This window comes from Artibeus jamaicensis, unplaced genomic scaffold (assembly GCF_021234435.1).
Source record: "Artibeus jamaicensis isolate MK-2021 breed Jamaican fruit bat unplaced genomic scaffold, CSHL_Jam_final contig_793, whole genome shotgun sequence".
NCBI lineage: Eukaryota > Metazoa > Chordata > Mammalia > Chiroptera > Phyllostomidae > Artibeus > Artibeus jamaicensis.
The window spans coordinates 11871082-11895445 of NW_026521975.1; the positions used below are offsets into that span (position 1 = coordinate 11871082).

At 37.2% G+C, this 24364-nt stretch overlaps 1 protein-coding gene across 10 annotated transcripts in view; it reads left to right on the plus strand.

Annotated features, from left to right (window-relative positions):
- Window positions 1–24364, plus strand: part of ZNF148 (zinc finger protein 148) — a 128635-nt gene that overhangs the window by 48200 nt on the left and 56071 nt on the right. For all 10 annotated transcript variants that reach the window (XM_037132036.2, XM_037132079.2, XM_037132066.2 and 7 more), the window contains 2 exons: window positions 65–206; window positions 18149–18497. In XM_037132036.2, the coding sequence (XP_036987931.1) occupies window positions 18165–18497 (333 nt within the window). In that variant the 5' untranslated portion in view covers window positions 65–206; window positions 18149–18164. The remainder of the gene's footprint in view (window positions 1–64; window positions 207–18148; window positions 18498–24364) is intronic.

The following is a 24364-nucleotide window of genomic DNA, read 5'->3' on the forward strand; positions in this document are numbered from 1 at the left end:
GTTTTTGTACAATATTTTTTCCTCCATTACTAATATGTCTTGTTCATTGTGATTTTTTTTGTAGGAACTGGATGGCATAAATGATTAAGGTGATACTGAGATTAAGGGTCACTGAAGCCTATAAAAGGTAGAAACTCAATCATGATTTCTTTTCCAACTCTACAGCATTCCCTTCCTTGAAGTCTTCATTTTTACCATAGTCTCAGGTAACTTCAATACTTGTTTTTTATAATCATGAATAAGTAAAATTTTCAAATATGAAACCAGTTTTTTGATGCTAGAACTCATATTAAATTTGCATAATAATTTCTTTATGTTTTGGTTTTTGTATTTCACAGAAATTCGGGATTGAATTTTTCCCTTGAGATAACAGTGTGAAGAGAAAAATCAACAAATAATGATACTACTGTATTTTGCTGTGTGTAATATACTCCCATGTATAATACGCACCCACATTTTTGTGTGGATAATACATGGGATTATTATACCCATTATTTTACCTGTGGCATGTAATCATTATACCCGTGTATAATGTGCATCCTTATTTTTCCCTCAGAAATTTGGGCCAAAAAAGTATGCATTATACATGGCAAAAATGGTATTTTAGATTTTAAGTTTAGTTCTGAAAAGAAAAATGTGTGAAGCTTATGTAATTTTAAATGAAATTCAAGTGGGAAGGTGTTTTTTTCTTCAATACCTTTGCTATGCAGGGCATTGTATTTTTCACACACCTGTCATCAACACATACATGAGGTCCGTCCAGAAGGTATCCAGCCATGCAATATGAAAAATAGAGATATTTACTGAAGAAGATACAAGATATAAAAAACACTGTACATAGGACAGTGATGCCTAGTCCCTGTCAAAGTAGGTACTTTGGGACCTCACACAGTTCTCCTAGTTACCATCAGCTGCCCTGTCATATTTGCCTGGATCTCACTGATGGTTTGAAATCTTTTCCCTTTCAAGGTGATTTTAGTTTTGGGAAAAGCCAGAAGTTGCAGGGTGACATATCTGGGCTATATGGGGGCTGAGTCACCTGGGTGATTTGATATTTAGCCAAAAAACTCTGCACAACACATGATGCGTGAACTGCTGGGTTGTCATGATGAAGCTGCTGATCACCAGTTGCCCCTACCTGCAGCCTTCTAAATCATCTGCACAGTTTCCACAGATGAATAATCAAGCTTAGTGCAAAATTTGATGCAGATTCGTTGCTCTACTTGCTTAGCCATTTTGAAAGCAATGGCCACACAGTACACATGCTCACTCAATAACATCTATCGCCCCCACTGACTAGTACAGTGAAGTCACCATTGTTCAGGCATGCGCATTCCAGTCCACTCTCCTTGGATGCCAGGTTACATTGATGTTGTGCAACTACTCTCGTTACATTAATAATGGCTGGACTTTGGACATACCTCATTATACCTACATTAAATTTTCTAGGATTTCTAAGAAAACTTTTTTCATACGTGGGAACATTAGACCTATTAATCAAATTTAGTGGTGTTTGGCATATAATTTTTCAAATGTGAAAAGGCATACCATTACTGTGCATTTGTACATATTGTTGTTTGCTTACACTATCATCAAAAAGCAGTATGTGCAATAGATAGATCAGTAATTATTTATATTAGATATACTATTTAAAATATAGACTTAGCTACTATGACAGAGGCTTCTTTGTCTTGCTCTTCTATTCTTAATATGTTGCTTCTGTCTTGTGGTCCAAGATGGTTACCATTATTTCTGCCAACAGGAAGAACGAAAAGAGAAGATTATTTTCATTTCCTTTAAAGGGAATTATGTACATGATTTCTACTCATTCCCTTGGGATATGAGTATTAATGAGTCATATGTAGAGGTAATCATGTGTCTCATTTGAGAATAGTTTTGGGGAGGGACAGAGCTGAGCTTATGTCTGTCATGTTTAGGCTTTGTGTCAGATTTTCTATTGTCTACTTTGGACTATCATTAAAATACAATTTTTATTATCCAAGATATGTTAACTGTTGGCCTGGAATAATACTTTGGAAATTGTGCTTATTATAATTCTTAGACAATCTTGTTTGTGACTAGTTATGCCTCTTTGACTAAACACTGCTAGTCTTGACATCAAAAGATGGAGTAAGGTATTAAAGTTAAAGTTGATTTGAGAATTCCTCATTTTGTTATACTGCTATTAGGTTGAAACGATTTGTCTACATTTCAGAATCTCAAGCCAAGAGTGGGGCCTTGGATGGGAAGAGTTTTTAGCTACATGTGAAGCTAAATGATTGGTTCCTTCTAATTCATATGTTTAGATATGATCAAAACAATTACTCCCAAAGACATTGTGTACTTTAAATAGTTCTTTTTAGACAAAAATTATTTTATTATACATTTTATTTTATGGTCCTTTTCCTGATGTAAAAACTGTATTTTGAAACAAGTACTGAATACTATATATTTCTATTACAGGATTTATTTCTTTTTTTAAGTATATTTTATTGATTACACTATTACACTTGTCCCATTTTATTCTTCCCCTTGTGTGTTTCATCTTGGATCCGACTTCTTTGGGACTCTCTTAGTGTCCTGGGCTTGCGAGTCTAGTTCTTTTGCCAGATTGGGAAAGTTTTCCTTCATTATTTGTTCAAATAAGTTTTCAATTTCTTGCTGTTGTTGTTCTCCTTCTGAAACCCCTATGATTCGGATGTTTGAAAGTTTAAAGTTGTCCCAAAGGTTCCTCAGCTTCTCCTCATTTTTTAGTATTCTTGTTTCTTCATTCTGTTCCAATTGGATGATTATTTCTTCCTTTTGTTCCAAATTGTTGTTTTGCGTCCTGATTTCTTCCCCTTTACTGTTGGTTTCCTGTATATTTTCCTTTATTTCACTTTGTATAGCCTTCATTTCTTCCTTTATTTTGTGCCCATACTGAGTCATTTCTGTGAGCATCCTGATTACCAGTGTTTTGAACTCTGCACCTGATAGGTTGGCTACTCCTCATTGCTTCATTCTTTTCCAGGAATTTTGATCTGTTCTTTCATTTGGGCCATATTTCTCTGTCTGGGCACACTTGTTACATTGTAAGGGACAGAGCCTTAGGTATTTGCCAAGTTGGGGGCAACCCAGTTTGCTGTGTTGTGGTGCTGTATGTGAGGGAGGGGTCAGAAAGAGAACAATTCTGCTTGCTCAGCTTTTGGCCTACTTTCTGCCACTCCCCTCAATTCCCACAAGTGGATTGTGCCCTTTCAGGTACTGATTACCAGGTGGGTGGGCTTGTGTAATTCTAGGATCCTGTGGGCCTCTCCAACAGAATGTCCTGTGATACTGGGAGGACTTTTATCGCCACAACCCCTGCATGTTTTTACAGCCAGAGGTTTTGAGGCTTTATTTGCCCATGCAAGAACCTTGGGTTGCACAGTCTGTTTTGCTCCCCAGTTGTTCCTCCTGGCTTATCTGCACGCTGACGTGGGACCTCCCAGTCTGCCAGCCCCTACCTTGCCACCTGTCCTCTCCACACTGGCTTCCTATTTCCACCCTTCCTACCAGTATGGTTTTTCTTTAACTCCTTGGTTGTCTGACTTCCTTGCAGTTTGATCTTCTGGCAGTTCTGGTTGTTTTCTGTTTTTAAATTGGTTGTTATTTTTCTTTTGGTTGTGCAAGAAGGTGAGCATATTTACTTACACCTCCCTCTTGGGCAGAACTCTCTATTACAGGATTTATTACAGGGTTGGAAACTAGCTGTCATTTTTCTACCATATTTTGTCAACATATATTGACCTTGGTACTTTTTATAAGGGGATTGAGATAACAATTAGTTTTTGATAAATGTGAATACTTGTACACAGTAGCTATACTGGGATTACTGATTATAGTTTATTCCTAAATGTTTATAAGGCAGATGTTTTTGGTGTTGAGGCAATAAATACATCTTTAGTGCTATTGTACTTAACAAAAAGGGTTTGTGTTATTAAAGTGAGAGCATTTATTCAATGTTTAAAAAAATAAAAGGTTGTTGATTAAGTAGTTAACACTTTTCTGTTCTGGAATGAGTTTTGGTTACTATAGTAGTGCATATGAAAAATAACTTAGGTGTTTAATGTTTATTCATAGTGTACAGGGAAGTTTGTTTTAATAAGTAGTTTTGATATTCGTTTATTATACAAGACTAAAATTCATAGTTCCCTAGTAATAGAATAAGTATTTTTAATATTGACATTTGAATTGTCTGCATATAATGTAATGGATGAAACAACTAGATCCAGCAGAATGTAGGGTTCTTTTTTACGCCTACTCCTTGTGATAAATTAATGTCTTAAACAATTTGAGTTGTCATAAACTTACATTGTTTAGAAGACTTTGGTGATGAATAATTGAAACACAGAATATGTTTAGATTCTGCTTTTTTTGAGTGGCAGCTTCAGGCATATAGAAATGCCTGTTATTTTGGTTTTAATACATAAAAATTTTAAGTTTAAACAATGATCACAGGTTTTTCTTTAGTTGTTATAATATGTAAAATTATGGATCTTAGCCTCCAAATTCTCTCATTAAACATCTTCTGTTGTTGCTAGCAATAATCAGATGGACATTTTTGTCTGGTAGCCTTTATTCTAAGGGATTCTCCTATTAGCATATTTGAAAATAATAGCAATTTTAAAATCATTAAAGGGCATAGTTTTATAGGTGCAAATTGGTAGTTATACAAAGATATATCTGAAGGGATTTCTGAATTTAGAATATACCTGGATAAGAAGTAGATATTGTTTCTAAATTGGAAATGATGTAGTTCTCTGGCTTGGATCAAACCATACTTTTGAAGGCTGAGAGAGAATATAAAACTTATGAGTGATAAATGGCAAACTCTTAAATCTGTATTAATCATTGGTTTCTTTGTTTTTTTGCTTTGTCTTATCAATTGATCTTATTTTAAAGATTTTATTTATTTATTTTTAGAGAGAGGGGAAGGGAGTAAGAAAGAGAGGGAGGAAAACATCATTGTGTAAGAGAAACATTGTTGGACTGCCTCTTGGTGTGACCCCACCTGGGGACCTGGCCTGCAACCCAGGCATGTGCTCTGACTGGGAATTGAACCGACGACCTGTTGATTTATGGGGGGACGCCCAGCCCATTGAGCCATACCAGTCAGGGATTATCAGTTGTTCTTGATCCTGCTTGATATTTGTATTTGTAATGCTGCTGTATTAAAGTTGTAATTTCTTACCGACGAGGTAGTTTAGAAATGTTAATATCCAATTTAATGTAACTGGTGTCTTCCATATTACAAGGAGTTTCCTGAAAATGCTTTGGATCAGAAGTAATTTGTGAAATCTAGCTTTTCTTTTTTATCTATTTCAGAATATGTTCTTCTGAGTGCTTTTCTTCTTCCTACATGTGAGGTTTTTTTCTAGGTTGAGTGGGTTCCTGGTATAAGGTTGGTATTGTTGACTTGGAGAATATTTTGAGTTGGAAATTATTTTTTTAACACAAAATAGTGACGTGTAGGTTCTTAAACTTGCCCACTGTAATTTTTAAAATTTATAGTGTATAGTTGAAACTCTACAGTGTTCAATAAAAGTTGATGGAAAATAATATTACAGTGAAATTTGATAAATAAAACAGCAAAAGCAGTATTTTGCAGTGAGAAATATTTTTGTGCTTGAGTGCAGATTTAATTAAAGGTGATAAAATGGCAGGTGAATAGTTAACATATTCTGAAGAAGAGCCAGGTGCTTTCACCTCAAAGCTGACACCTTTGTTTTCTTTAGTGTAGGTGTATCATTAGCAGTGTGCCCACAATGATCAGCCATGCTTAGGATGATGATGATGATGGTGATGATGATTATTGGCATTTGATTTCCAAATGAGAGTGGCGAGATAAAGGTTAGAGGAAGAGATGTTTTCCTGAAGTCACTTGGTAAAGGTTTGAAAAAATGGAAAGATTAAGACAGTATGTGTAAACTTAAGCAAAATAGAATAAGGAGAAATTCACTGAGGTGTCAATAATAGATAGAAGTGGTGCAAAGGGACATGTAGAAAGTGTCCATTCTTCCTGAAGGTAAAAAGGGGATTCCATGTCCCCAAATTCTTCTGTGGTAGCTATGATGTGGGAATAGCCAGGTAAGGAGAGTTGGATTGCTTTACCAAGCCAAGCAGTGATGACACAGTGGCCTCAGAGTAGGTGGGTAAGAAGACAGTGAATCCAACGAGTGCTTACTGTGTCCAGTGCCTTTTCAAGTTAGGAGATAGTGCAGTATTATAAAGGGTGTGTTAAACCAGGTAAACATGTTTAGAAATCATAGTTTAACTCCCTCCTCACTATATAACTTTGGGTAAAATTCACTTTCTTCATCTGTTAAATGGGGATTACTCTTAATGTCTTGAGTGTTACTATAAACATTAAGTGAAGATACATAAATGTGTTTATCCCAGTACTTTTGAGGTTATGATAATCTCTCAACTTTAAAATAGAGACTCAAACCTATTAATAAATGTGGAAAGGTGTTTTCCTCATCAATTGCATAGAACTCTCATAAAAAAGAACTCAATAAGCATTTTAGTGCCTAATGTAGTTGATTAAACATGAGTAGTAATGCCCAACTTGTTCATATGTCATCCTTACAACTCAGTCCCTTTCCCTTAGTATCAGAAGTAATTGTTTCAAACGCTTGTGTTAAAAGCCCATGTGGACTCTGGTCAAGATGGCAGCAAAGGTAAACACAGCTTGCCTCCTCACCCAACCACATCAAAATTACAACTAAATTGTGGAACAACCATCATTCAGAACCAACAGAAATCAAGCTGAATGGAAGTCCTGAAACTACAAAATTAGAGAAGAAACCACTTTGAGACTGGTAGGAAGGGTGGATGCACAACAGGCTTGTCCCACGTCCACGTGTGGCAGATAAAAATTGGCAGGGATATTTCAGGAGCAAGGTGTCACAGTCCCATACAAGGCGGCCCAACAGAGGGTTCAGTGCCAGGAAGATAAGTCCCCGTAACTTCTGGCTGCAAATACCAGTGAGGATTGAAGCTGCGGAAAGGAGAAACTGCTGGATTCCCAAGCCGTTCCTTGTAAAGGACCTGACATGGACTTATTCAGACTCAGTCCCTCTATTGATGGCAGGGACATACAGGGAGGAACTGAGTTGTCCAGCATCAGCACGAGAGCTGGGGTGTCAGCTTTTTCGCAGGCAGAAGTACTGGCAGAGGTCATTTTTCCTTTTCTGAGCCCCCCCAGTAAGCTGGTAGGTGGGTCCATACTTGAGACTCCATCAGTCTGGTTCACACTGTTTGCCCCACTCTGCTGATTTCCTGAGACCTCACCCAAACCAATTTATAGGCCTCCCCAAGCTCTTTCCAGTGGCCTTTCCATATGAATGGCATGTTTTGTCTCATGCTTCACATTTGCCTATATTATCTCATAAAAGCAGCATCTGGCCTCAACCAGCCCTGTACCTCTGTTAATTGGTCCCAGGCCTGGCACTAGCAGCAGCTGGCTTTGGTTCATGGCTAGGCCTTTCCTGGACACCTCCAAGTCTAGCACAGGGAGCAGCCATCTGCAGATTTCTTCGTAGGTTATGCTAGGTGGCTCTGGACAGAACACAGGCAGTGGCTGACCTTGGACATGCCAGTAGAAATCAAGGCTCAACTACAAGAGGAGGTGTACACAGCTCACACAGTGGGTGTACCTCAAGGACCCAGCTTAGGTGATCAGAGAGTCTGTGCCACTGGACCCTACAGGACACCTCCTTCATTAGGCCACTCTCTCTAGCCAGGGAGTTGTAGCAGCGCTAGCTGATGCATAGAAACAAACACAGGGAGGCTGCTAAAATGAGGAGACAGAGAAACATGGCCCAAATGAAAGAACAGAACAAAACTCCTGACAAAGAACTAAACAGAACGGAAATGAGCAGTCTACTAGATGCAGAGTTTAAAACACCGGTTATAAGGATGCTGAATGAACTTACAGCGAACCTCAACAGCATAAAGATCCAGTCAGAAATGAATGATATACTAATTGAAATAAAAGAACAACTTACAGGAGATCAGTAATACAGTGGGTAAAGCCAAGGATTAAATCAGTGATTTGGAATATAAGAAAGCAATAAACACCCAATCAGAATAGCAAGAAGAAAAAAGACTCCCCCCAAAATGAGGATAGTATAATGAGCCTCTGGGACTACTTCAAGCATACCAACAATTCAGATCATGGAGGTGCTAAAGGAGAAGAGAAAGCAAGAAATAGTAAACCTATTTGGAAAAATGACACAAAACTTCCCTGAGTTGGTGAAGGAAATAGTAACTATAAGTAGGAAGTGCAGAGTCCCAAACAAAATGAACCCAAAGAAACCCACCCCAGATACATCATAATTAAAATGTTAATGGTTAATGATAAAGCTAAAGACTCAATCCCAAGGAGGTCGTGGTCAAAAATACTATAGCATATATGGCATGTATCCAAGGGCTACGTTCATTACTAGTATGTGCTGACATGCAAAGAAAAATTTAAAACACTGCGAATTTGCATTTACTATATTTATATAATAAAATATGTGGTTTTAAAATTTATTTTCAATTATAGTCTACAAATTAGTAGTGTCTGCCATGACAAAGTAACCTCTTGAGCTCAAAAGCCTATCCTAATCATTCAACAAAGGAATATTTTTAAAAAATAAAAATTTTTCTTTTCAAGTAATAGAAACATGGATATTGCTAAAGAACAACCAAAAAATGTCCTAAACATTATATGATCAGGATGTTCAGTGGTTGGCTTTGCAACACATTTTTAACAGTCATATTTGTTATACTCAAGGCGTAAATACTTTTGACAACATTTGCAAAAATATTTTGATAAACGACTTGTTTTAGATTATTGTTGAGGAAGCTTTATATTTTTTCTGCCATTTTTAATGTAAAAAGAAACCACAACACTGACTTCAAAATTCGTGGGGAAAAAAAACCTATACCAACACTGACTTCAGAGTTCACCGTATCTCTCAGATACAATTTACTATTGCTATCACACACCCTTACAAAATATTATAACCAAACTGCTTAAATGTTATGGCTTAATATTAGTCACATACAAATGTGCAGCTAGTTGTGACTCTGAACCTATGCACCTGATGTATCTAACAGGATTTAAGAAAAGAGTTTGTATCTCTCAGATCGGCTATGACCTTGGCAGGGTTAAAAATAGCAAGAGAAAAGCATGTACCATATTTTGCCATATATAATGCACTCCTGTGCATGGTGTGCATCCACGTTTTTATGTGCATTATACATGGGATTATTATACCCATAGTATGTATTCATTATACTCATGTATAATGTACACTCTTATTTTTCCCTAAAAATTTGGGCAAAAAGGTGCACATTATGCATGGCAAAATATGATAGTTACCTACAAGGGAGCACCAGTAAGACTGTCAGCTGATTTGTCAAAAGAAACTTTGCAGGCCAGAAGGGATTGGCAAGAAATACTTAGTCTTGAAAAGCAGAGACCTACAAGCAAGATTGCTCCACCCAGCAAAGCTATCATTTAGAATCCAAGGATAGATAAGAAGCTTCCCAGATAAGAAAAACCTGAAGGAGAAGTTCACCACCACCAAACCAGTATTATGCGAAATATTAAAAGGTCTTTTTTAAGGAGATGATCAAAACTATGAACAATAAAATGGCAGTTAATACATATGTATCAGCAGTTGAATCTAACAAAATATTCAAGCAGAACAGAAACAGAATCATACAGGGAACGTTTTGGTGGTTGCTAGAAGGGAGGGGTGTGGGGGGGTGTTCGATAGGTGAAGGGATTAAGAAGTACAAATTGGTAATAGCATAAACAATAACATATACTTAAACAAAACAAACAAAACCCATTCATTTAATTCCCTATGGAAAGCCCTGACTCAGAGTTTGTTTATTCTCTCTTAATTTACAGATCTATAAAGCTTAGTTTCTAATTGCCTGTGCGTAGTTGATTAGGAGGATTAAATTAGGAGGTGACAAGAAGAGTAAGCTGTCTCTTCTGGAAGATAGGAGAGAGTGATGGTTGGTAATTCATATTTTCTTTTTATGCAGTATTTCCATTTAAGTGACTGGGGGTTTACCTAATGCAGGACAATTCAGATTACTTTTACACAGCTGAACCAAACATTTTTCACTGGAAAAGGATTGTGGGAGTGTGGGGGAGAGTGAGAATTGAATGGAACAGGAGGCTGTATTGTGGCCCATTAGGTATCCATTTAGTTGTACCTTTTGGCTTCTGTGGCAGAGGAATGGAAGTGAGGAAGAATAAAACTTGGAAAGGGGGAAACACTGCAGAGTTAGAAGTAATTTGCTAAAAGGAAATTTAGCAGAAAATGGCCCAAGGTGGACCCAGTTCTTTCTTTCTCATGTTACAGCTTTTAGCGATCTTTATTCTGGTTAAGTTGAAACTCCTGGAGTACCATCCCACCTTTAGCTGAATTAACCTGTTTTGGCTGTTAACATTTCTGCCATTTTATACCATTGTCAGCTGCCCAGTGTGCCTTCACTTACAAGGTAATAATAGGTCAATGCAAGGAGCTTATTGTTTATTACTCCACCTAGGCCTTCTTTTCCCCCAGCTGGCCAGAGACCCTGGGGAAGGCAATTTAATTATTTCTTTCTATCTTCCAGGGCACTCTTTCATGTAGGTGACATGATTTAAAAGAAGCATTATTTCTTTCTTCTTGTCTCCTGTGTATTCCTAACTCCCGAGTTTCCATTAATGGTACAGACAGTTGGGGCAAAAACAGTTGGCTTTTTAAAGACTTATCAGGAAAAGACATTTCACTGTATTCATATGGAAATATAGGTTGATTACATGAGTTTCCTTCTTTACACTTGCCTGCTTCTCCCTGAAAATATTGAAATTAGAGAAGGGAAGTGTCTTGTTTTAAATTTTGTGGTTGGGACCTTGGGCCTTTTGTTGTGTGTGGATTTTTACTTGTGCTGTGAAGCACATGAGAGCTTTGGCTGAGACCATGTAGGAGTTAGAGGTGGAAAATTTAGGACAATAAAAAAATGTGTTTTTCTTACTTTGTCATTCCTTATAGTGTAGCTTTGTACTTTCCCCTTTTGTCATAGGGTTGGTTAAATGAACCATTTTGTTTGAGAGCCTTGTTTCATTTCCTGTTCAGCTTACTGTACCCAGACACTAGCTGAGATATGTGATACAAGTATGAGTCGAGCTTTTGTCCGTATTTCTTTTCCTGCTGGATTTTTTTCATTGAACATATTTTGGAGAACTTTTTCCCCAGCACCCATAGCTGTCACATTCCTCTTCACGGCTGTGTGCATTCCACTGTATGTTCGAATCATAATGAGTCTCGTCACTGGATGCTTAGGTTGTGTCCAGTCTTTTCCTATTGAAGGGTTGTGCTAAACTTTCTTTTATATATATATATATAGTTGTTGTTAATTTTTATGAATAAGCCCATAGGATTGTATACATTCCTAGTGGTGAGTTTGCTCAGTCAAGGGTACATGTAATTTTTATTTTCATAGATATTTCCAAGTTTTAAACCTTGTCAGAGCATTTTTCATTGATAGTAGTATTTTCTGGTATTTCAGGGAAATTGTTTTAACAGTTTCTAGGCTAAGCCAATAAATTGAAATGTATGGCTAATATGGGGGTCATAGGAATAAGAGACCATATGTAAAAAGAAGAGAGGATTCTTTATGTGGTCTCTTTTCAAGAAAATTTTTGAAGAGGTTAAGTTTGTCTTCCATTTACAGTATTTCCACTTGCCTTCCCATCTTCTTCCTCTATGCTGAGGTTCCAAGCCATTACTTTGGCACTTTATGCAAACCTGACTTTTATTTCCCCCAAAATATTCTCTATTACCAAAATACTTTGATTCATCAATTCTAAGTTTCAGCCTAATGTTAGGTAATTTGGTTAATGTATACATTATGTATTAACACAATATTATGGAGTATTATTTTAAATAGTATGCATATACAGTTGGCCCTTGGACAATATGGGTTGGAACTGTGTGGGTCCACTTACATGCAGATTTTTTCAATAAATATACAGTTGACCTTCTGTATTTCTTGGTTTTTCATCTGTGGATTCAGCCAACCCTAAGTTGAAAACTGTGTTTTTGTTCCTCAGTTGGGAATCTGTGGGTGCAGAGGACCAGCCAACTGTATGCATTGTTCTGTGCTTTTATGTAATGACTAGAGCATCCTTGAATTTTGGTATTCAATGGGGGTCCTGGAACCAACCCCTTAGAGATACCAAGTGATTATAGTTAAGATTTGGGGAAGTTAAAAGTTACACATAGATTTTCAACTGCATGGGATCAGCACCCCTAATTTTGGCATTGTTCAAAGGTCAACTGTATTAGGATATGCTCGATTTATTTATATTTCTTTTAATTATATTTTATTGATTATGCTTTTACAGTTGTCCCAATTTTTCCCCCTTTCCACCCCTTCACCGAGCTTACCCCCAGTCCCTCAGACAGTCCACCACCATTGTCGATATTCATGAATCAGCATCTATGTTCTTTGCTCCTGTATTTCCTATGTTGTACTTTACATCTCCATGACTATTCTGTAACTGCCAATTTGTACTTTTTTAAAAAAAGATTTTATTTATTTTTTAGAGAGAGAGGAAGGGAGGGGGAGAGAAAGGGTGGGAAACATCGATGCGCTAGAGAAACATTGATTGGCTGCTGCTTGTAGGCTCCTGCTGGGACCTGGCCCATAACCTAGGCATGTGTCTTGACTGAGAATTGAACTGGTGACCTTTTGGTACCCACTCTGAGCCACACAAGCCAGCATCCAATTTGTACTTTATAATCCTTTCACCTGTTTCACCCATCCCTACAACCCCACTCCCATCTGGCAACCATCTGTATTCTATGATTCTGTTCTCTGTATCTATGATTCTGTTTCTGTTGTACTTGTATGCTTATTTCTTTTTTTAAGATTTAATTGTTGATATATATTTAATTCATTTTTATTGTTCTTAAGTAGTCCCTTTACCATTCCATATGATACTGGTTTGGTCATGATAAACTCCTTTAGTCTTTTCTTGTCTGGGAAGCTCTTTATTTGCCCTTTGTTTCTAAATGATAGCTTTGCTGGGTAGAGTAATTTTGGTTGGTTCCTGCTTTTCATCACCTTGAATACTTCTTGTCAGTCCCTCCTTGCCTACAAAGTTTCTTTTGAGAAATCAGCTGACAGTCTTATAGGCTCTCGTTTGTAGGTACGTAACTGCTTTTCTCACTGCTTTTAAGATTCTCTCTTTGTATTTAACCTTTGGCATTTTAATTATGATGTATCTGGTGTGGGCCTCTTTGGGTTCATCTTGTTTAGGAGTCTCTGTGCTTCCTGGTCTTGCATGTCTATTTTCTGCATCAATTTAGGGAAGTTTTCTGTCATTTTTTAAAAATAGGTTTTCAGTTTCTTGCTCTTTCCCCTTTATCTGGCATCCCCATGATGTGAATGTTGGTGCACTTGAAGTATTCTCAGAGGCTCCTTATACTATGCTCATTTAAAAAAACTTTCTATTTTCTTGTTACTGTTCTGATTAGATATTTTTACGTTTTATATTCTAAATTACTGATGCGATTTTTGGATTCATTTACTCTGCTGTTGTTTCCCTGTCAATTGGTTTTCATTTCATTTAGTGTATCCTTCATTTCTGACTATTATTTTTTATGGTTTTCGTGTCTTTTTTATGCTGTTGAAATTCTCTCTAGTTCATCTACTCTTCCCCTCAGTTCATTGAGCATCCTTAAATCCATATTTTGAATCATGCATGTAGTAGATTGCTTGTCTTCATTTTGTTTAGCTCTTTTCCTGGAGTTTTGGTCTGTTCCTTCATTTGGGCCGTATTTCTCTGTCTTCTCATTTTGGCAGCCTCCCTGTGTTTGTTTCTGTGTATCAGGTAGAGCTGCTACAACTCTGGCTTGATATAGTGGCCTAATGTAGTAGGTGTCCCATAGGGTCCACTAGCACAGCCTCCCCTATCACCCAAGCTGCACACTTAATGTGCCACCATATGGGCTCTGTACACCCTCCGTTTGTAGTTAAACTTTGATTGCTGTTGGCAGGTCAATGGGAGGGATTTATCCAGGCGGATCAGCTGCTAGGACTGACTGATCACTGACTATGAAATTCCGCCCTCCAAGGAGGGTCAGTTGTGCAGGGGCCCACTCCACAGAGCAGGACTTCTCAGCAGGGCTCTGGGTCTGCTGAGTGTGCCCCTTGACTGTGTCACTTGTGGAGGTAGTTGGGTAGTCAGTGCTCTGATAGGGTCTGCAGCTGTCCACTGGGTACGCAGAGTCAGCTTTTTTCAGGAGGTGCAGGCTAAGGTTAGCCACCACCTGTGTTCTGTGCAGGGTCACCTCACATAGCTACCATACAAAGTGATCTGCAGATGGCTGCTACTCGTGCTGGGCTTGGAGGTGACCAACTGAGGCCAAGTAGTGAACCAAGGCTGGCTGCTGCTAGTGGCGGACATGGGGCCACTTATCAGTAGGAACCAGGGCTGCCGAGGCCTGATGGCTGCTAGTTTGACAGGATTTAGGAAAGTGTGAAGCATGAGCAAAGACAAGCCTCATGCGGAAAAGCCAGTGGAAACAGTTTGGGTGGGCCTGAAAGTTGGGTGGGCGGATCCTCGGGGAATCACCAGGGTGGGCAAACAGTGTGAGACAGGTTGGTGTAGTCTCAGATATGGCCCCTGCCCGCCAGCTCTCTTGGGGTGGAGCTCAGAAAAGGAACAGTGGCTTCTGTCAGCACTTCTTTTTGGGAGGAAGCTGTCCCCAACTGTTCCCCTGGTGCCAGACACTTCCGTTTCTTCCCCTATGCCTCTGGTGTCTTTCAAATTGCAGCCCCAGTGCTGGAGCTCAGAGAGAGTGATTCTGTGTGAGTGCGTGTGCAGGCCTCTTGGGAGGAACTGCGTGGGAATCCAAAAGTGTCTGTCTTCAACAGCCTCAATCCCTGCTGGTTTTCTCAGCCAGGAAGTTATGGGGACTTAGCTTCCTGGTACTGGAACCCTGGGCTGTGTGTGACCTCTGGCTTCTGAGATATTCCTCCCGGATTTTTACCTGGCATACGTGGGTGTGGGACCAGCCTGTTCCTCCTCTGCGCCCCCTCCTACCAGTATCCATGTGGTTTCTTTTTAAATTCTGTAGTTGTAGGACTTCCCTTCAGCTCCATTTATGGCAGTTGTGAATAATGGTTATTCTGTAGTTTAGTTGTCATTTTGCATGATTGTGTGAGGAAGTGAGCTGTGTTTATCTAGGTTGCTATCTTCAGGATATGATAAATTGAAATAAATCGATGAGGTACAGGATTAGTAAGTATCATTGGAGTTGATACTGCTGCTGTAGGGAAGTGGGGACCTTGTGTTGAGTTAACAAGTCAGTTTCAACTGTGGCCACTTTTTTTAAACTAAGTTCTGTCCTAGATCTGTTTCTCTAAGTTGATATTTTAATAACTTTTCTACATTTTCTATATTATTCAAAGCTCCTTCTAAAAAAGTAACCGTGTGTGGCAATAGCAGCTGTAGCAGCCACAGAGAATTCTAATAAATGATGTCTTACTATACAAATAAGTCCTTTTTCAGTTAGGGGTTTTCTAAATTCTTTAATAAAACAGTAAGTAGATTAGAGGAATATAATTTATTTGGTAAGGATTTCCAAAGAATGTACGGAATAAGCAAATTTTAGCCCTAAAACATTTAAGTTTCACTTAGTCATACAATAGTTTATTTTCTAAGGAATGTGAGAAATAGAATATTTGGAGAGAACAGTTATTGGTGCATATTTAAAATCTTTGTCTTCTAGGTTTTGTTTTGCTATTTAGAGATTTTAAAAAGTCAAATTGGATTCTTGGTTCTTTGTCCTATGTCTTCTGGGCTGAGAATACCTGGTACTAGGGGAAAGTATGAGTTACATTTTTATTTTGTTTACTTCTCTGTTTATATGGTTTTTGAGCTGTTTAAGTAAGGGTTTCTCCCTAGATAAAAGCCTTAGTAAAAGAAATAGTGTTTATATTTTAGTGGCGTATTTGAATTTAACTGATCACTCATTTTATTTCTGGAAGCTGTGATCAAGTTCGTGACCATTGCCTACCTGGTAGATTTGGGAAAGAGATGACTAAACGGAAACATAATCAACGCATTTACCAGTTGTAGGCCCTACTCCTTGGGTTGGTTATGTATCTTTGTTTCACAGAGTCTTAATACAAGTCAGTTTAAAAAACCAAACTTTGTACCAATCCTTTGACCTTCTTTGAAATGTTGTGTCTTTGGATTTCATAATCCAAAACCTCAATTTATATGGTTAGTTCCTAGAGTAACATGATGGAAGATGAATCTATAGCAGCCAGAATTAGAAGGGCAGATTTAAAATTGCCTGCCTTTTCTATAATAATAGAGAAAATAAGATAATGTAATAGTGTCTGGTTTTTATCATTACCTATTTATTTAATCATGTTAAAGCATTTAAGACTATCTTAGGAATAAAAATACTACTTTTATTTTAACAAATTTAAAGACATTAATAAAAAATAAAATTTTACTATGGAAAGTTTTCAAATTAGAAATATAATTATGGTTAAAAATTTGTAATTTTGCCATCCGGTGGTAATGTTAATATGTTAGCATTTTAGATAAACCTATGCACATTCACACAGACACACACATCCCTTTATATTGGGATATTTCCCCAAATTTTCAAGTGTTTTTCAGGAATTTTTTTTTTTAAGATTTTTATTTATTTATCTTTAGAGGGGAAGGGAAGGAGAGAGGGAGAGAAACATCAGTGTATGGTTGCCTCTCATGCATTCCCTGCTGGGAACTGGCCTGCAACCCAGGCATGTGCCCTGACTGGGAAGCAAACCCTGACTTAGTTCGCGGGCCCACACTCAATCCGCTGAGCTCCACCAGCCAGGACTCAGGAATATTTTTTATGCCTATATGAATGTTATTGTCTCAATGGATTAACTTTTTATTGACATGCTATAAAAAAGAATATTTTTATGCCTATATGAATGTTATTGTCTCAATGGATTAACTTTTTATTGACATACTATAACAAATGACAGAAATGTGCACACATCACAGATGTATGTCTTGAAATTTTACAAAGTGAGCACACCTGTGTTACCATCATTCAACTCAAGAAAAAACATGGTCAGCTCCCACACTTCCCCCTCTTCCTGCCTTCTTCCAGCAGCCCCCAAGGGTAGCGATTCAGATTTTCTTCTTAAAAAAACTTTATTGAGATCTAATTTAAGTTCAATAAAATTAAAATTCACCTGTTTTAAGTGTATAATTCAGTGATTTTTAGTAACTTTGCAGAGTTGTGCAACCATCTCTATAGCCTAGTTTTAAGCATATGTATGAATATATTTAATCAGTTTCTTTGGTCGACTATGTAGTACCTTTGCAGCTTTTCACTATCATAAACACTACAGTGATTTTTCATGTATATCTTTGTATGTATTTCTGATTTCATCAGGATAGTTTCCTGCAGGTGTAATCACTGATTCAAAGAATATGAGCATTTTTATGACTTTTGATATATAGACCAAATTGTCTTTGAAAATTGTTGAACTAATTTACATTTCCACTGTCAGTAGATAAGTTTTTTTTTAACCATTTCAACTTGGGACTTAATTTCTGAAGAGTCATCACCAGTTTGGTGGATGAACTATGGTACCTTTGTTTTAATATTCACTTCTTTGATTGCTATTGTAATTGACTATTTTATGTATTTAGAAACTGTTTCTAAGTTTTCTTTATGATTTGCCTGATAATGTTTTGTCAGTTTATTTCCTAATGAGTGAATTTGTTTTTATATTAAGATATTTTAATTTATTAAAGGAGGTGAATCCTGTGACTGTTACAAATACGTTTTTTCTAATTTGTTTAATGTCAGGCTTATTTTTCATAAAAATAAACTAGAGTATGCCTTATAGACAATAGGGAAAATTTGTGTTTTACTCTATTATGGAAACTTATCTGGGTATTTAAAAATTGGAGGCAATACTGAATTATATGAGTGAAATTTTTCTACTAAATTATGTACTTTTCATAATTTAATTAAAAGATTATCAAGTAGACATATAAAACTAATTTATTATGCTTTGTTGCCAAACTTGGTCTTTCTAGGCAGTTATACTTAAGCATGAACATTGACGACAAACTGGAAGGATTATTTCTTAAATGTGGCGGCATAGACGAAATGCAGTCTTCCAGGGCAATGGTTGTAATGGGTGGAGTGTCTGGCCAGTCCACTGTGTCCGGGGACCTGCAGGAGTCGGTACTTCAAGATCGAAGTCTGCCCCACCAGGAGATCCTTGCTGCAGATGAAGTGTTACAAGAAAGTGAGATGAGACAACAGGATATGATATCACATGACGAACTCATGGTCCATGAGGAGACAGTGAAAAATGATGAGGAGCAGATGGAAACACATGAAAGACTCCCTCAAGGACTACAGTATGCACTTAATGTCCCTGTAAGTAACTCCTTTTAAAATATTAAATGTATAGTTAGGAACATAATTTTGTATTAACTAATGCTGAAAGTTATTGAAGAAATTTCAGAAAATGATGGCTAAATAGTTCAAATGGGTGGGGTTTTTTTAATTTTTTTTTTTATTGATTATGCCATTACAGTTGTTCTATTCCCCCCCTTCATTCCCCTCCACCCTACCCCCGTCCCCACCATTATCCCCCCTTTAGTTTATGATCACGTGTCTCAAGTTCTTTAGATTCTATATTTCCCATACTATTCTTGGCCCCCCCCCATCTATTTTCTATCTACTGTCTATGCTACTTATTTTCTGTACCTTCTCCCCAAGGACAGCAAACTTACAGTTATTAACAACCACACCTAAAACAAAAGCAAACTAAAAGGACAGCTAGATCAGGAGTGGAAACGTAGAAATGAAGATCTCAAATGGGTGTTTTAAATAGATACACCAAAGAATGAAAAATTCCATTTGAAATGGCAAAATTAAGTTTGTTATTATATACATTTTAGAAACTTATCTTTTTCAGGATAACATTTATTTCTTCATCAAGATTACTGTGTGTTAAATTTAAACTGCCTGATTTCTAAAGATACTGTATTTTAACTTCTGTGTTTTTGAATGGGTAGAAAGATTGATCCTTGAGCACAATTAGAAAAAAGACATGCACTTGAGGGGTTTTTCTTCCAATTCTGTAACTCAGCAATTCCTGCCTTCTTTATTTTTTAAATTATCTTTTGCACGTATATCAGACCCTCAGCCTTCTCTGTTTACGCCAGATATCATGGCTTATCACCCAAGGTATTCTTTTGTAGATACCCATTTTTACCTGATAACCAGCAAAACCACAACCATGTCATCCTTTTCTTTCCGTGATACTAAACCTGGATTGGTTTCAGTACATTTAACATACTGTACTTTTCCTTTTGCTTCATGACCTCCATGTATCCTGCCTGTAATATTCCCCTCTTCCACCCACACCCCCCTGTCTTTTAACCCAATTAGTGCTTCACACCATCACCCTGCCACTTCTCTCCAGTCTTGAGGAGTTCCTGCTGTGGGGGCTTGTGGTTGCTTGTTCATTGTTCTGTGTCTCTTCAGGCTCTGTAGGAGCATGAAGTTTGTCTCCTTTTCTCTTATATTCCAGTTATTGGCACATGGTGTGAAAAAATAGAAAACTGCTTATAGTTGTGTTCTAATACACGTGCTCACCAACTTTGACCTAGCCCATTGCAGCAGCCTTTTCTTTTTTAGCACCTTCATGTGATGGGTTACGTTAATTGATTTTTCAATGTTGAACCAGCCTTGCATACCTAGAATAAATTCTACTTGGTCGTGGCGTATAATTATTTTTGTACATTATTGGATTCAATTTTATTTTGTAGAGGATTTTTGCATCTATGGTCATGAGATATATTGGTCTAGTTTTCTTTTTTTGTAAATATCTTAGTCTGATTTCGATATTAGAGCAATTCTGGATTTATAATGAGTTAGTATTCCCTCTGCTTTTGTCTTCTGGAAGAGATTGTAGAAAACTGATATAATGTCTTCCTTAAATGTTTGGTAGAATTTACGGAAGAATTCACATGGCCTGGTATTTTCTTTGTTGCAAGTTTACTGATTACTGATTCGATTTCTTTTATAAATACAGGCCTATTCAGTTTGTCTGTTTTTTCTTGTGTGAGTTTTGGCAGGTTGCATCTTTCAAGAAATTGATCAGTTTCATCTAGGCTATCAAATTTGTGAGCATAGAGTTGTTCCTAGTATTCCGTTATTATCCTTTTACTTTCCGTGGAGTCTGTAGTGGTGGCATATTGTTTATGTGTTCTCTTTTTTTCTCTTAGCCCGTTTAGGCTCTAGCTGCCCTTTTTTAAATACAATTTTTAAGTGTAAGGTATTGTTAGTATATTCATATTGTTGTAAAACACCTGTAGAACTGTTTCCTCTTGCAAAACTGAATCTCTATACCCATTGAACAACCGTTTTCCATTTCCCCAGCAGAGGCTTACTGACTTCATTGATATTTAGAAAGAGCCAACTGTCGATTTTCACTATTGATTTCCAGTTTTGAGTTTCATTGATTTGTGCTATAATTTTTGTTTCTTTCCTGTTATTTTGGACTTAATTTGCTCTTTTTCTCCCTGGCTTTCTAAAATGGAAGGTTAGAAGATTGATTTTAAATCTTCTTTCCTAATTTATGCAGTTTAATGCCATAAATGTCCACACTGGCCAGGTAGCTCACTTGGTTAGAGCGGTGTCCTGATATGCCAAGTTTGCAGGTTCATTCCCTGGTCATGGCACATACAAGACTCTACCAATGAATGCATAAAATAAGTGGAACAACAAATTGGTGTTCCCCCTCCCTCCCTTAGTCTCTCTCCCTCCGCTCTATCCCTCCCTTCATCTCTCTCTCTCTCTCACATCAATAGAATAAATTTCTCTCTAAGCATTGCTTTCACTGTGTCCCACAAATTTTGATAAGTTTTATTTTCATTTTGTTCTGTGTATCTTAATTTCTCCTGAGATTTCTTTTTTAAATTAAACTTATTGGGGTGACATTGGTTAATAAGATTATATAGGTTTCAAGTGTACCTTCCTATGATATGTGATCTGTATGTTGCATTGTGTGTTTACTACCCCAAACCACCATATGTTTGACTCCACTTACCCTTCACTGCCTCTTTGCCATCGCCTCCCCCTTTGGTAACCACCATACTGTTGTCTGTGTCTGTGAGTTTGTTTGTCTGTCTTGTTCAATTGTTTTCAGTTTCATATCCCACATATGAGTGAAATCGTATGGTTCTCGACTTTTTCTGTCTGACTTACTTTGCTTAGCATGGTACTGTCAAGGTCCATGTTGTTCATGGCATGTCTCATCTTCTCTTCCTGCTGAGTAGTGGTCCATAGTGTGCGTGCGCCCAGTGTCTTCATCCAGTCCTCTATCAAGGGCACTTTGCCTGTCTCCATGTCTTGGCCACTGTGAGTAATGCTGCAGTGAACATAGGGGCACATAAATCTTTACGAATAAGTGTTTTCAATTATTTTGGATAGATACCCAAAAGAGGGGTTGCTGGGTCATACATAGGTAACTCCATTCTTAATTTTTTTGAGGAAACCATACTGTTTTCCTCAGTTGCTGTATCAGTGAGGGTTCCTTTTTCTCCACAACCTCTCCAACACTTTTTACCTGTAGTGTTGAGTGTAGCCATTCTGACAGTTGTGAGGTGTTATCTCATTGTGGTTTTGACTTGCATTGCCCTAATAGCTGGTGAAGTCGAGCATTTTTTCAAACGAGATCAGGCATGTTCAGGATGGTATGGCCGTAGACCTGAGGATTTTTTCACATGCCTGTTGGCCATTTGTATTAGTTCTTGGGAGAAGTGTCTGTTCAGGTCATCTCCCAAGTTTTTAATTGGATTGTCTGTTTGTCTGGTGTTGAGTTGTGTATATTTTGGCTCTTAACCCCTTGTCCGAGCTGTTGTTTGCAATCTTCTCCCATTCAGTTGATTGCCTTTTTGTTTTTGACAGTCTTTTCCTGTGCAGAAGCTTTTTATAGTTTGATATAGTCACATTTATTTAGTTTTGTTTTTGCTTCCTTTGTCTTAGAGGTCAAATTAATAAAACCCTCTTCTGAGGTTTTTTATTTGATACATATGTTATTTAGAAGTGTGTTGTTTAATCTCCAAGTATTTTGGGATCTTCCAGCTGTTTTTCTGTGATGATTTCTAGTTTAATTCACTGTGGTTTTGAGAGCCTATATAGTGTGTTTTCTAGTCTTCTAGATTTGTTAAGGTGTGTTTTATGAATGTAGTGAATGCTCCATGTGATCATGAGAAGAATGTGTGCTCAGCGGTTGTTGGGTGAATTAGTCAGTACGTTAAAATAGCCTTTTTATTGGACTGACTGAAGCCTGGGCCTTGTTTAATCTATATTTCATAAAGTTTCTGTAGCAATCTTTCCAAAATGAGAATTTTAATTCTAACTCCCCTACTAAAACTATTTCAGAGATTTCTTGTTTCCCAACAGCTAAAATGTACCCTTTTACACGGGCTGAAAGAGCCTTCAAATAAGGTTTCATCTTACCCAGCTCCTTACTTAGTTTTTTAAGCTCCTTTCCTCACTCATCCTTTAAGCATACCAGATTACTTTAGTTGTCCAGGTCCACTGTTATTTTTTCTATTACTCCTGTAAATGTTGCATGTATCTGTACTATTCTTTGTTTGACATTGTACCATATTTCACTTCACATAAAAAAGTAAGTTTAAAAGCTTTCTTCCTTATGTGCGTTTCATTATGGTAACTAACTTACTTTGCTTTTTTGTGCTTGCAAAACTATCTGAGGACTCTTTTCTGGAGCCTGTCTTTTAACTTGTCAATACCTAGGCTATGGTAGGCAATTAAATATTTTTTTGAGTGAAAATACATATATATATTTGTAACTGATGAAAAGTTTAAAGTGGGATGCTCTCAGATCCTGAGTTACACTTTAGACTTTTGACAGCTGCATGAACTTGTATAACCCATAGCCCATCAAGCTAAAGAATACTTTTGTCATCTTAGAAGATTTCTGTGTTTTATCCTGATCAGTCCCCTCCACAGCAATTGTTTTGATTTTTTTTTCCACCATAGGTTAGAGTTGTCCCTTGAGAACTTCATGTAAATGGACTCATATAATTCTTGTTCTGGCTTCTTTTGCTCACGTGTTTTTGCAGTTTATCCATGCTGGTTGAGTGTATCAGCAATATATTTTTAATGTTGGTTAATACTGTATTGTTTTATCCTAAATTTTGTGTATTCTTTTTATGGATGTTCGTGTTTTCAAACTTTATGAAAAAACTGCTATGAACATTCTTGTACATGTCTTTTCTCATTTCTTTTGGGTACATTTTTATAGAAGTTAACCATTTTTTTGTGTGTTTTCATTTTATTTGACTGATCTAATACCTGTCTTTGCATTGGTATTACATGATCCTCATTGCTATATCTTTTATAATAAATATCAAAATCAGATAGTATAGTCCTCCAATTTTTGTTACTCTTTTTAATCCTCACATAAGGTTACGCTTACTGATTTTAGAGAGAAGGGAAGGGAGGGCGAGAAACATTGATATGAAAGTGAAACATCGATTGGTTACCTCTCACTTGGCGCCCCAACTAACCTGCAGCGTAGGCACGGGCCCTGACCAAGAATCGAACCCACGACCTTTCGGTTTACAGGACAGTGTTCCAACTGAGCCACACCACCAGAGTTGATGTTGTTATTTTTTTTGCAGGATGGCTGTGACTATTCTAGGTCATTTGCATTTTCATATGAAAATATATAGAGTCAGCCTTTCAGTTTCTTTAGAACCAGTTAGGTTTTTATTGGGATTGCATTGATTCTATATATTGACTTGATTAAAATCAGCCCTGGCTGGTGTGGCTCAGTGGATTGAGCGCAGGCCTGTGACGCAAAGGGTCGCTGGTTCAATTCCCAGCTGGGGCACATACCTGGGTTGCAGGCCAGGTCCCCAGTAGGGGACACATGAGAGGCAACCACACATTGATGTTTCTCTCCCTCTCTTTCTCCTTCCCTTCCCCTCTCTCAAAAAAAAAAAATAAATAAAAATAAAAATCAATCAATCAATAAATAAATCAACATTTAAACAGTAGTGGCTTTCAATTCAGGGACATGATTTATTGTTACATTTATTTAAGCATTGTTTTGTAGTTTTCAGTATAAAATTATTAGATATATTTTCTTAAATTTACTCTAATATTATTTCATTTTTTGGATACGATTATAAATGGCATTAAAAAATTTTAATGTCTAATTGCTTGTGACTAGTGTATAGAAATGCAGTTGCTTCTTT